Genomic DNA, 12,475 nt, shown 5'->3' with positions numbered 1-12,475 from the left:
AAATTTTACTGTTGAGCCCGGCCCAGCCCAACTCACTTAACCCCAGCCCGGACCCGGCCCTGCCCACAACTCGGATAAATTTAAGTAAAAATTACTCAAATACACAACTTTTGTTTTAAATATTACAAAAAATCTCAACTCCCTAAATATATTACAAAAATTCCACATATACACAGAATGTTATGTATATGTCGGCTATGTTATGTATATTAATAGGGAGAGCGAGTAAAATAATTAAAAAAGTGGGAGAAAGCGTAATTACTTTTAAAAGGTTGGTATTTATGTTATTTATACTAAATTTAAAGGGCCGCTTTTGGGTTGACCCGGCCAGGCCCACTTAATAGCCTTAGTCCAAATCCATATAAGCAAACCACCCGACCATTCCCAACCAAACGTGGTACTTTTACCCACTCTAACATCCCCTTTACGCCCAGGGCCCAATTGACGTGTGGACCGGGAGTCCAAATAGGGATGGACCTGACTCTAATACTATGTAAAGATATGACACTTGGGCCTAACTCACCCCAAAAGCTAGTTCACGAGGGGATGAGTGCCCAAGCTCATATAATTAGCAAACCACCCGTCCATTCCCAACCATAGACTTTTAATCATTCTCACACTAACGTGCAGGTTCATTTTCCACTACCTGCTCGATAACTATTTTAATTTATCGATTAAATCAAACATAGTGTTAGAATTGGCAAGTTACCGGATGAAGAAGCTGGGAAGATACTAAACCAAAAGGCTAAAGAGAGCATAGGGAAAATCATGGATTAATCTTTAAGAAAACCCCGACCTCCATAGAAAACGAACAGCAACATGGAGTTACAACGCCATCCCTTAATGAACTACCAAATGGAAAAGAAGGAACATTTAGCGGAGTAAAAACAACAGCGTGAAATCATCATATTAGAATCTTGAAATTGACATAACTTGGCATGGCTTTTACTTAAATTACTGGTAGAACGCGGACTTAAATTACTGTTAGAACGCGGTCCCTAGATAGTTGATATATTCTTTACTTAAATTCATAATCTGCAAACTCTCAAAAAGGACAACACAACAGAACCAATCCACAGCTTGCCATCTTTCTCCTCAGCTTGACTGATAGACCTCAATGTCTCGCTTTTAGAATCTTCTAGAACCTCTAAAATGCCCCCGTCCTCACTTAACTTCATTGCCGTAGGGCGCAGCTGCGCTTTGTACAGTTGCTGCACGGTCAATGGGAGCTTTCCCAAATTTGAATCTGAAATACTCGATTGTGATGTTATTGCTTGCAGGGCGATCCAAAATTCCCCTTTGGAATTTGTTCTGATGTTGTCGGGCATTCCCGGCAACTCAGCAAACGTATCATGTGTTCCCACAAGGGGGCCTTTAAGCCAATACCTTAAAATTCTAAAATTAGTAGTTTCAGCCACTAGCACGAAGGACCGGTTTTTACTCAAAGCTACACCATTTGCAAAAGCAAGGCCTCTTAATAAAACTGTTACTTTTTTTGTTGATTTAACATATTTCATTAGCATGCCAGTCTTATCTCCACTTGAAAAAGAGTCTAGATAATTCCTTCGCTGGTACTTTGTGCTTGTATCCGTGAAGTAAATCACATCGTCATGATCATCAATATCAACGTCATTTGTGAAGACCAGTGGCTTACCTTTGAATTTTTGGATTAACGGGGTAGCTAATCCTCCTTTTGGTCCTACAACTTGGAGCCCAAGATAGGCATCAGCAATGTATAGTTCCCCTGTCTTGGTATCGAATCGTAAGCCTAATGGTCTTCCACATACATGCTCCAATTCAGGAGCAGAAGGCATGCTACAATTCTTCCTATTAGAAGAGGTGACTGCAAAATTAACCCAAAATGATCCTCGCCATTTGAGAATTCGTCCATCGGCAACTCCTACGTACGGGCCTTGGCCCTTTGGATCGAAAGCGACACTCTCTGGTCCAACTGCTCCTTTCAGTTGGATGATTTTGGATTTTGAGAGGTCATTTTGGGATTTAAACACATTTTTCGAACTATCATAGGCTAAATTAACCGAGACAATTAGTGCACTGATGATCAACAATGATAGATTTGAAGCATTCATTGGAGAAGATTTTTGGTCATGAGATTATGTCCAAGTTTTTTTTCTTCTTTTATAGTCCATGAATTTGCACTTGGTTTGTATGGATTGACATTTAAACGAAAACATCAAAGTCCCACATCCTGAATCAAAGGCTAAATTAACTGTTATACCACTGATAATTAATAATACTACTAGATTTGAAGAGTTCATGAATCTGAGAGTGTTTTTCGGTAATGAGATTATGTCCAAGTTTTCTTCTTTTATAGGCAGAATACCTAAAAGAGCCTCCTAAAGTTAGCCATTTTCTTAGCATCCTTTTAGACTATCAGTAATCTTAATTACCTCTAAATTTGCCTATTTGGTAATGTAGAGTCAAATCCACAATTAAATCCACATAGAGTTACCTGGTAGTTGGTGGAAGGTGACAAGCATCCCGTAGAATTAATTGAGGTGCACACAAGTTGATCCGAACACCATGATTATAAAAAATAATTAAATCTCAAAACAACATATTTGTCAAAACCGTACAATTACTTTATAATGGAATGTCTGTGACATGCATTTGCATTCGATGGCCAACTGCCAAAGTCGGCAAAATATTCAAAGTGCATATATCCCACGTACAAAGTAGACAAAGTTAGTAATTGTGGTGGTCAGAAGCCAACTATCAATAATGTATGCTATAATTTCCTTTTCTGATAAAGATTTGCCAATTAAAGACATGTTGAATGTTACTCCATTATAGTAAAATCCACAAATCTTGGTGATTTTTCTCTAACAACATACTTATAATGGATAATGTTTTGTTTTTAATCTCATTCTGTTGAATCTCAGCAAATGAAATTGGCTTTCCTGTTTTTTTCCCAACAACATCTGGACCTAGTACCCATGACATATATACCTCACCTTTTAATTTTAAACTGGTTTCTTTTCTCCCCTACATTCCATTTGGTTGGTCTTTTTCCCCATTGGGTGCCACTGTTAATGTAACCTTTTAAAATAAAAAATTTAAAAACTTTAATGTATACTCCTGTTGGCTCATTTTCACGGTCATCTTAGCTCTTTTTACATCTATTTAAAAAAATACACCTTGTTGGTGCAGAGTTGATTCCTTACCATATACTATCCGCCCTTAAACCCGGTTTGCGTTAATGAATCTTTGCATTACTCGATCAAATACTCAATTATTATCTCCAATAAGAACACAACCGTCCAGGCATGTTTGTGAAAATTCGGACTACCTGGAGGATCACCGCAGAAAGATCCTATGAAATTTCACTGTTCTCTAATATTGGATTTGGGCCTTTACTGTGCATCATAGGTGGAAGGCCCCCGTGCCTTCCCAAGCTAACAACGCGGGTTCAGTTATTTTCTCTTTGAAAATACCAACACAACCATCCAGAGATGTGGAGTACCTGGCCCTCAACCTGAATGGAAAGATCATATGAAGCTTCATTGTTCTCTGCAATTGATGTTGGGTCTTTCCTATGCAGCTTAGGTGGAATACCGCCTAGCTTCCAAGCTAACGAGGTAGATTCAATTCCCACTATCCGCTCTATAGCTATTCTAATCTATTTATTAAATCAAAATAGTGTTAGAATTGGCAAGTTACCTCATCAAGAAGCTGAAAAGATACCAAATCAAAATGCTAAAGAGAGCAAAGGGAAAATCATTGATTCATCTTTTAAGAAAAATCAAACCTGTGTTGGGTTCAATATTTGTGAATGGAAAATGGAGGGACACAATCTTTGAAGAAAAGACATATTATTTTGGAAAATGAGCGGTTGTTCAGATAGTTGTGTCTGTTTAGAAAAAGACACAATGTTTCGAATTAACAAACATGACTCTTCCAAAGGATACACCTTTTTGGATGAATCATCGTCACCTTTCGGAAGGGGCACTTGATGGTTATATAAACTTGCATTTATCCACAGGTTTTGGAATGAAAAAATCTTCTTGTCTTCAAAACATTCCTTGTGATCAATCAAATCGTTGAGTGAGTTCGACGAATCCAATTATTTAAGGTACCACTATAGTTGGATTGAAAGTCATTTTATCTTAGGAGGAAGATTCCGAAACCTCGGGTACAGTGAGGGGAATTATTCCTTAACGACACTCCGTGAAGTCGGGGGACTTGGCTTTACATTTCTGTTTTATCTTAATTTCTGAAAAAATAAAACACACTTCTTAGAAAGATCACTTTGATCTTGTGTTGAGGGTGTTGTTGTACTTGATAGTGTTCTTGTTTTAAACTTGAACTAGTGTTGAAGTTATTGTGTCAAATTACAGATTCTTGTACCTGAAAACATTGAAAACAACAATCTTAAGGAATAATTTTTTGAAAAAAAAAATATTTTTTTTGCTTGTTTGGTGAAATTTTCTTTTCACTAAAGTTTTTTATTCGAAATTTGTATTGCTAGATTTCTGGAGATTAAAGCTTTTAGTTTTCTACTCTGTTTGAACTTAACTAGTGATTTGAAGACATAAAATCTTCATCACAAGTTAAAGATCACTTGGTTGACGATTGAAAGTCATAAAAACTTCATTGTTAACTAGAAACAAGAGATGTTTAAAGTTTCTGCAACTTTATTAGTAGTATTTTGATATACTAAAGGTTCTGTCTTGTTGTGACAGGAAAATAATGACTGATAGTCAAATGCATGATGCTGGAACGACTTTGGCAGCAACTAGTATTGCCACGACGAGTCGTACGAATTCTCTACAAGCTATGGCACCGGCGAAGAAACCCAAAAAGTTTGTGGGTATTGACTTCAAGAGATGGCAACAAAAAATATTTTTCTAACTCACAACTCTCTATCTTTAAAGGTTCGCGGTTGAGGAAGCTCTGGAGGTGCCTGAGGGAACCTCTGAAAAAGAATGTTTCATGATTGTGGAGGCTTGGAAACACTCAGATTTTTTTGCAGAAATTATATCTTAAGTGGTCTCCAAGATGACCTCTACAATGTGTATAGCGAAACCAAGACTACAAAAGAGTTATGGGGAGCGCTAGAACAGAAGTACAAGACGGAGGATGCTGGAACTAAAAAGTTCTTTTTTACAATTTTCCTGGAGTATAAAATGATAGACAACATGTCTATTGTTTTCCAAGTGCGGTAACTGCAAGTGAACATCCATGATCTCCTAACGGAAGATATGATTTTGACATATACCATTGTTGAATAATTTAATAATAGTTTTAGTATTCACATGAACTTTATTGTAGGTTTAATTGTGAATGAAGCATTCAAGTAGCAGCAATAATAGAGAAGCTACCACCTATGTGGAAAGACTTCAAAAACTATTTAAAACACAAATGTAAGGAGATATCGGTCGAAGATCTAATTGTACGACTACGCATTGAAGATGATGATAAGGCTGTGGAAAGAAGGTCAAGAGGAAATTTTGCAATGAGTGGAGCAAACATTGTAGAAGATGACCAAAACAACTCTAAAAAGTGAAATAAAGCTAGAAATAAAAACAATCAACCCAAGAAAAAAACTTAAGGGAAAGTGCTTCAACTGTGACAAGATTGGCCACAAGTTTATAGATTGTCGTGCTCCGAAGAAAGGAAAGAAGAAGGACCAAGCAAATCTGGCTGAGTCTAATAAAGAAATAGATGATCTGTGTGCTATGCTTTCCGAATGTAACTTGGTGGGAAATCTTCGCGAATGGTGGATGGATTTTGGTGTCACCCGCCATGTTTGTGCTAACAAGGAGTTATTTTCAACATTCACTCTAGCTCAAGTAAAAGAAAGATCTACATGGCAAACTTTGCTACTGTAAAAGTGGAAAAAACAGGAAAAGTGTGCTTGAAGATGACTTTCAGCAAAGTGTTGACACTTAACAATGTCTTGTATGTTCCTGAGTTGAGAAAGAACTTGATTTTTGTTTCACTTCTAGACAAGAACAAATTCAAATGTGTATTTGTTTTCAAAAAAAATTGTTCGTAGTAAAAGAGAAGTGTATGTAGGAAAAGGCTACCTCAATGGAGGCTTATTCAAAATGAATGCAATGAATGTTGAAATCAATGAAAGTTCAAATTTTTCTTACTTGCTTGAGTCTCCCAATTTGTGGCATGAACGACTAGGCCATGTTAATTACAAAATACTGCGAAAATTGATTAACTTAGAAGTTTTGCCAACCTTTGAATGGAATAAATCAAAGTGTCAAACTTTTGTGGAATCAAAGTATGTTAAGCATCCGTATAAGTTCATTGAAAGAAATTTCAATCCCTTAGACTTAATCCACACTGACATTTATGATATGAAGTCAACACCATCACGTAGTGGGAAAAAGTATTTCATAACTTTTACTGAAAATTGCACTAGATATTGTTATGTCTACTTGCTAAATAATAAGGATGAAGCAATAGATGCGTTTAGAAAATACAAAACTGATGTTGAAAATCAGTTAGAGAAAAAGATCAAAACTATAAAAAGTGATAGGGGCGAAGAATATGAATCTTCCTTCGCTAAAATATGTGTAGAGAATGGAATTGTCCATCGAACTACGGTCTCATATTTACCTCAATCTAATGGAATTGCAGAAATAAAAAATCATAGTTTGAAGGAAATGATGAATACCTTGCTTATAAGTTCAGGTTTACCGCAAAACTTATGGGGAAGGCTATCCTTACAGCCAACCATATACTTAATAGAGTTTCCATATTACGACATAATCAAGTGCTTATAAAAAATTGAATGGAAGGAAACCCAACTTGAAATATTTTAAAGTGTGGGGATGTGTAGCAAAGGTTCAAGTTTCAATGTCAAAAAGGGTTAAGATAGGACCTAAGATGGTGGATTGTGTGTTCATAGGATATGCTAAAAGTAGTAAAGCATGTCGATTTTTGGTTCATAAATTCAAACATTAGGATATTAATGAAAATATGGTAATTGAGTCAGATAATGCTGAATTCTTTGAAAGCATTTACCTGTATAAAACTAGACCTGAACAGTCTAGTGCAGGGTCTAAACGACCTCGAGATGAACTGAGGATGTACATAACGATGAGAATCAGAGACAGAGTACATGTCAAAGAACGTCAACTTCATTTGGATCGGATTTTGTAATATTTCTTTTAGAAAATGAGCCTCAAACATTTAAGGAAGCGATGATGTCTTTGGACTCATCCTTTTGGAAAGAGACAGCTGATAGTGAGATTGATTTAATCTTAAGCAACCATACGTGGAAGTTGGTTGATCTTCCTCCAGGAAACAAATCTTTAGGATCTAAATGGATCTTCAAAAGGGAAATAAAATTGGATAGTACTATTGACAAATACAAGGCAAGACTTGTAGTAAAAGGTTTCAAACAAAAAGAAGGCCTTGATTACTTTGATACATACTCACCGGTAATAAAGATAACATCGATTCGAATGTTAATTGCCTTGGCGGCGGTATATGGTCTTGAAATCCATAAATGGATATGAAAACTTCATTCCTAAACAAAGAATTGGAGGAAGAAATTTCATGGAACAGCCTGAGGGTTTTGTGGTTTCAGGAAAAGAAAATAAGGTGTGTAAACTTGTTAAGTCACTTTATGGACTAAAACAAGCACCTAAGCAATGACATGCAAAGTTTAACCAAATCATGTTGGCAAATGAATTCAAAATTAATGAATGTGTTTATATTAAAGGCACTCCAAATTACCAAGTCATTGTGTGTTTATATGTGTATGATATGTTGATCATCAGTAGAGACATTTCAGGCATAAATGTAACAAAATGAATGCTCGAAATCAAGTTCGATATGAAAGACCTTGGAGTTGTGGATGTGATCTTAGGGATAAGAATCCATAGAACTCCATAAGGATTAGCATTGTCACAGTCTCATTATATCAAAAAAGTACTTGACAAATTCAAGTATATGGAATTTGGTATTGCCAAGACTCCATTCGATGTGAGATTTGCACTTCAAAAGAATGAAGGTGAAAGTAACTTACAATTGGAGTAGCAATAGTATTGGAACGTTTAGTGTATATAATAAACTGTAAATGACCAGACATAGTATGTGCTATAAGTAAGTTGAGTCGGTACATGAGTAATCCTAATAAAACTCATTGGATGGCAATGAAAAAAGTTTTGGGGTATCTTAAATACACTCAAGACTACGCTTTGCATTATAATAAATATTCTGCAGTACTTGAAGGATATAGTGATGCAAGATCACTGGAACAAATGAAGTAAAATCCATGAGTAGATATGGATTTACTATCGGTGGAGTATCTGTCTCTTGAAAATCATCCAAACAGACTTGTATTGCTCGCTCTATAATGGAATCTGAATTTATCGCATTAGATAAAGCTAGTGAAGAAGTAGAATGGCTCTAGAATTTCTTGGAAGATATTCCTTATTGGACCAAACCAGTGGCACCATTATGTATACACTGTAATAGCCAAGCGGCGATAGGTAGGGCAGGGAGCATGATGTACAATGATAAATCTCGTCACATAAGACGAAGACATAATACTGTTAGAGAACTTCTCTCTAGCGAAATTTATCACTATTGACTATGTAAAGTCAAAGGATAATGTGTTAGATCCACTTACAAAAGGCCTATCTAGAGAAGGAGTTGAGAGAACATCCAAGGGAATGGGTTTAAGGCCTAGGATAAGTCAGCATGGAGGTAACTCTACCTAGCAGACTGGAGATCCCAAGAGATAGGTTTAAGGAGATCAAACAAAGTTGTGTCTGACAGGTTCAACATTGTCAAAATACCAACTTATTCTCATGATGTAGAAAATGTTTAGTAAACAAGGATAAGACTTAAGGTGAAAAGTCTTTTAATGATTATCTAAATTTGATAGATTTGACCAAATAGTTTAATCTATAGGATTGAACGTTTAGAAATCACCTATATGAGAGAAAAGTGGAAGCCGCTTCAAGGAGAATGTTAGTAAAGGCCTATTCTCTAAGCTCTCATGAAATCGGGACGTGTTCACGGTTGAAAAGAATAAAACCGTGAGAACTATAAACGGTAAAAGACTGGTTGTGTGACATGTGTTGTCTAGATGTACATTAAAGATCGACGGTTCAAAGATATCAAACCTACCGATTGACCGAGTACATTCAATGCATGTTTACTACGAAAGTTCAAAGGAAAACCCACTTATCCAGATGCAATCAGTCTTTGCTTGATGATCACATACTTATCCTTAAAGTTTTACAAAGAAGAGTCATTTCCAATTCATGTGGGGATTGTTGGGTTCAATAGGTGTGAATGGAAAATGGAGGGACACAAACTTTGAAGAAAAGACATATTATTTTGAAAAAGGAGTGACTGTTCAGATAGTTATGTCTGTTCAAAAAAAGACTCAATGTTTCGAAGAATAGACATAACTCTTCCAAAGGATACCCCTTTTCGAATTAGCCATTGTCACCTTTCAGAAGAGGCACTTGATGGCTATATAAACCTGCAATTATCCACTGGTTTTGGAATGAAAAAATTTTCTAAAATAAAAACTCTTCTTGTCTTCAAAACATTCCTTGTGATCAATTAAATCGTTGAGTGAGTTTGACGAATCCAATTATTTGAGGTACCACTATAGTTGGATTGAAAGCCATTTTATCCTGGGGGAAGAAGATTCCAAAACCCCGGGTACAGTAAGGGATCGGGGGACTTGGCTTTACATTTTTGTTTCATCTTGATTTCTGAAAAAATAAAACACATTTTTTAGAAAGATCACTTTGATCTTGTGTTGAGGGTGTTGTTGCACTTCATAGTGTTCTTGTTTTAAACTTGAACTAATGTTGAAGTTATTGTGTCAAATTACAGATTCTTGTACCCGAAAACATTGAAAACAACAACCTGCACCCAAGGGTGTGGCTTAATAGTCAATGAAATGGTTGAGAACCATGAGGTCTCAAGTTCAAATCTCAGCGGAGACAAAAACATTGGGTGATTTCTTCCCATCTACCCTAGCCTTGGTGAAAGAGTTACCTAATACCTTTGCTGGTGCGAGGTGGCAAGTACCCCGTGGAATTAGTCAGGTGCGTGCAAGCTGGTTCGGACACCAGGTTATCAGAATTTGCAAGCTGACTTGAACACCATGATTAAAGAAAAATGACCTTGATAGAAAACGAACAGCGATGTGAAGTTCATGAGCAGGGAAGATGACCTTTTACGCCGATCTTGTTGAAGATTCAATTGTGCTAAAAATGTTAAATAACATTACATACAACTAAAAATAACTTTGCATAAGAAGGCAATTCCTTAATGAACCAGCAAATGTAAAAGAAGACATAATTGGCTAAGTAATAACAACAGAGTGAAATCATCACACTAGAAACTTGAAATTGACATGACTTTACTGGGACTTCACTAAAATCAATCGTAGGGCGGTCTCTAGATAGTTGATTTATATTCTTTACTTAAATTCATAATCCATAAACTCTCAAAAATGGCATCACAACAGAACCTAACCACAACTTGCCATCTTTCTCCTCAACTTCACTTATAGACCTCAGTGTCTTACCTTCAACATCTTCTAGTACCTCCAAAACCCGCCCTTCCTCGCTTAGCTTGACTGCCATAGGGTACAGCTGCTGCCCTTCGCCTAACAATTCCGAATCTGAACTACTAAATATTGAACTTATTCCTTGCAGAGCGACCCAAAATTCCCCTTTGGAATTTATTCTGATGTTGTCGGGTAACCCCGGCAACTCAACAAATGTATCATGTGTTCCTGCAAGGGGGCCTTTAAGCCAATACCTTAAAATTCTAAAATTAGAAGTTTCAGTCACTAGCACGAAGGACCGATTTTTACTCAAAGCTACACCATTTGCAAATGCGAGGTCTCTTAGTAAAACTGTTACTTTTTTTGTTGATTTAACATATTTCATTAGCTTGCCAGTCGCGTCTCCACTTGAAAAAGAGTCTAGATAGTTCTTGCGCTGATACTTTGTGCTTGTATCCGTGAAGTAAATCACATCGTCATGATCATCAATATCAACGTCATTTGTGAAGAGTAGAGGTTTACCTTCGACTTTTTGGACTAATGGGGTAGCTAATCCTCCTTTTGGTCCTACAACTTGGAGCCCAAAATAGGCATCAGCAATGTAGAGTTCTCCTGTTTTGGTATCGAATCGTAAGCCTAATGGCCTCCCACATACATGTTCCATTTCAGGAGCAGAAGGCAGAGTACAATTCTTCCTATGAGAAGAGGTGACTGCAAAATCAGCCCAAAATGATCCATGCCATTTGAGAATTCGTCCATCAGCAACTCCTACGTATGGACCTTGACCATTTGGATCGAAAGCAAGGCTCTCTGGTCCAACTGCACCTTTTAGATGGATGATTTCGGATTTTGAAAGGACATTTTGGGATTTCAACACATTTTCCGAAGCAAACGCTAAATTTAGTGAGAAAATTAGTGCTGTTGTAGCACTAATGATCAAGAATAATAGATCTGAATCATTCATGGAGAGTGTTTTTTTGTTTTTTGGAGATGAGAATTGTGTCTAAGGTTTCTTCTTTTGTAGGAGCTTGTACGTATCAAGTGGACTGACTTTTAAGCATGGACCTCAAAAGCGTATATAGTACTAGACAAGTGGTCAGAAGCAAGTGGCATTTCTATAATAATTATTGTCTACATATCTTAATCTTTTTGAAATGAATTTGATCCAAAAATGCATGCATGCAGAAGATTAAAAACAAGTTACTAAAAGAAAAAGGCCAATGTACTGTAGTAGGGTATTACATCCATAGTTTGGTTATTAGTACACGTTATCTACAATCATATGTAGTAAACAGATCATTAACCATAAAATATACTCCATCCGTTTTAAGTTTTAAAAAGAATGACTTGATTTTACTTGACACGAAATTTAAAAAAATAAAGAAAGACTTTTGAATCTCGTGATCTTAAATTAAAGTTATGTCAAATGTATACATATTTTTTAATTTTGTGTCTTAAACATATCACGTGAAAAGTTGAAATTAAAGCGTTGTCAAAAAAGAAAAGGATCATTCTTTTTAAAACAGACTAAAAAGAAAAGTAGATTATTTTTTTTTAAACAGAAAGAGTAAATAAATAGAAGTCTGAATTAGTGGACAAAATTCAATGGTTGATCACTATTTGCAGGGGCGGACCTACATAGTGGCGAGGGGGTTCACCCGAACCCCTCGGCAAGAATTACGTCGTATATATAAGGTAGAAAATCTATATTTACATATATATATTAATTTTGAACCACCTGACACAAGGTTGTTAGATAACTCAGTGATACAATCTCCACTTCTTGGGGCGCTACTTCAGGCTTGGTCGTAGGTTCAACCCATATAAAAAAATAAATAAATTAAAATAAGTTAAAATATAAGTTTAAGTATAAGCCTAAAAGAAAAGAATTTAAAATAAGTTAAAATATAAGTTTAAGTATAAGCCTAAAATTTTTTTTTTAAAAATAAA

At 36.1% G+C, this 12,475-nt stretch overlaps 2 protein-coding genes across 2 annotated transcripts; both read right to left on the bottom strand.

Annotated features, from left to right (window-relative positions):
* Window positions 1-790: 790 nt before the first annotated feature.
* On the bottom strand, window positions 791-2,196 carry LOC107877343 (protein STRICTOSIDINE SYNTHASE-LIKE 10-like). The gene has a single exon (XM_016724005.2). It carries the CDS (start codon window positions 2,088-2,090, stop codon window positions 1,029-1,031), a length of 1,062 nt encoding a protein of 353 aa, XP_016579491.1. The 5' UTR covers window positions 2,091-2,196; the 3' UTR covers window positions 791-1,028.
* Window positions 2,197-10,246: 8,050 nt separating this feature from the next.
* LOC107877344 (protein STRICTOSIDINE SYNTHASE-LIKE 10) lies at window positions 10,247-11,595 on the bottom strand. Its single transcript, XM_016724006.2, has one exon. The coding sequence runs from the start codon at window positions 11,487-11,489 to the stop codon at window positions 10,446-10,448; it is 1,044 nt and encodes a 347-aa protein (XP_016579492.1). The 5' UTR covers window positions 11,490-11,595; the 3' UTR covers window positions 10,247-10,445.
* Window positions 11,596-12,475: the final 880 nt, after the last annotated feature.

Source organism: Capsicum annuum, chromosome 7 (genome assembly GCF_002878395.1).
Source record: "Capsicum annuum cultivar UCD-10X-F1 chromosome 7, UCD10Xv1.1, whole genome shotgun sequence".
NCBI lineage: Eukaryota > Viridiplantae > Streptophyta > Magnoliopsida > Solanales > Solanaceae > Capsicum > Capsicum annuum.
The sequence above is the reverse complement of the archived record's forward strand: the minus strand, read 5'-3'. Positions and strand labels throughout refer to the sequence as shown.

What these genes read in the sequence shown, in the direction of transcription:
- LOC107877343 (XM_016724005.2), bottom strand. Translation starts at nt 2,090, where the DNA reads ATGAATGCTTCAAATCTATCATTGTTGATCATCAGTGCACTAATTGTC.
- LOC107877344 (XM_016724006.2), bottom strand. Translation starts at nt 11,489, where the DNA reads ATGAATGATTCAGATCTATTATTCTTGATCATTAGTGCTACAACAGCA.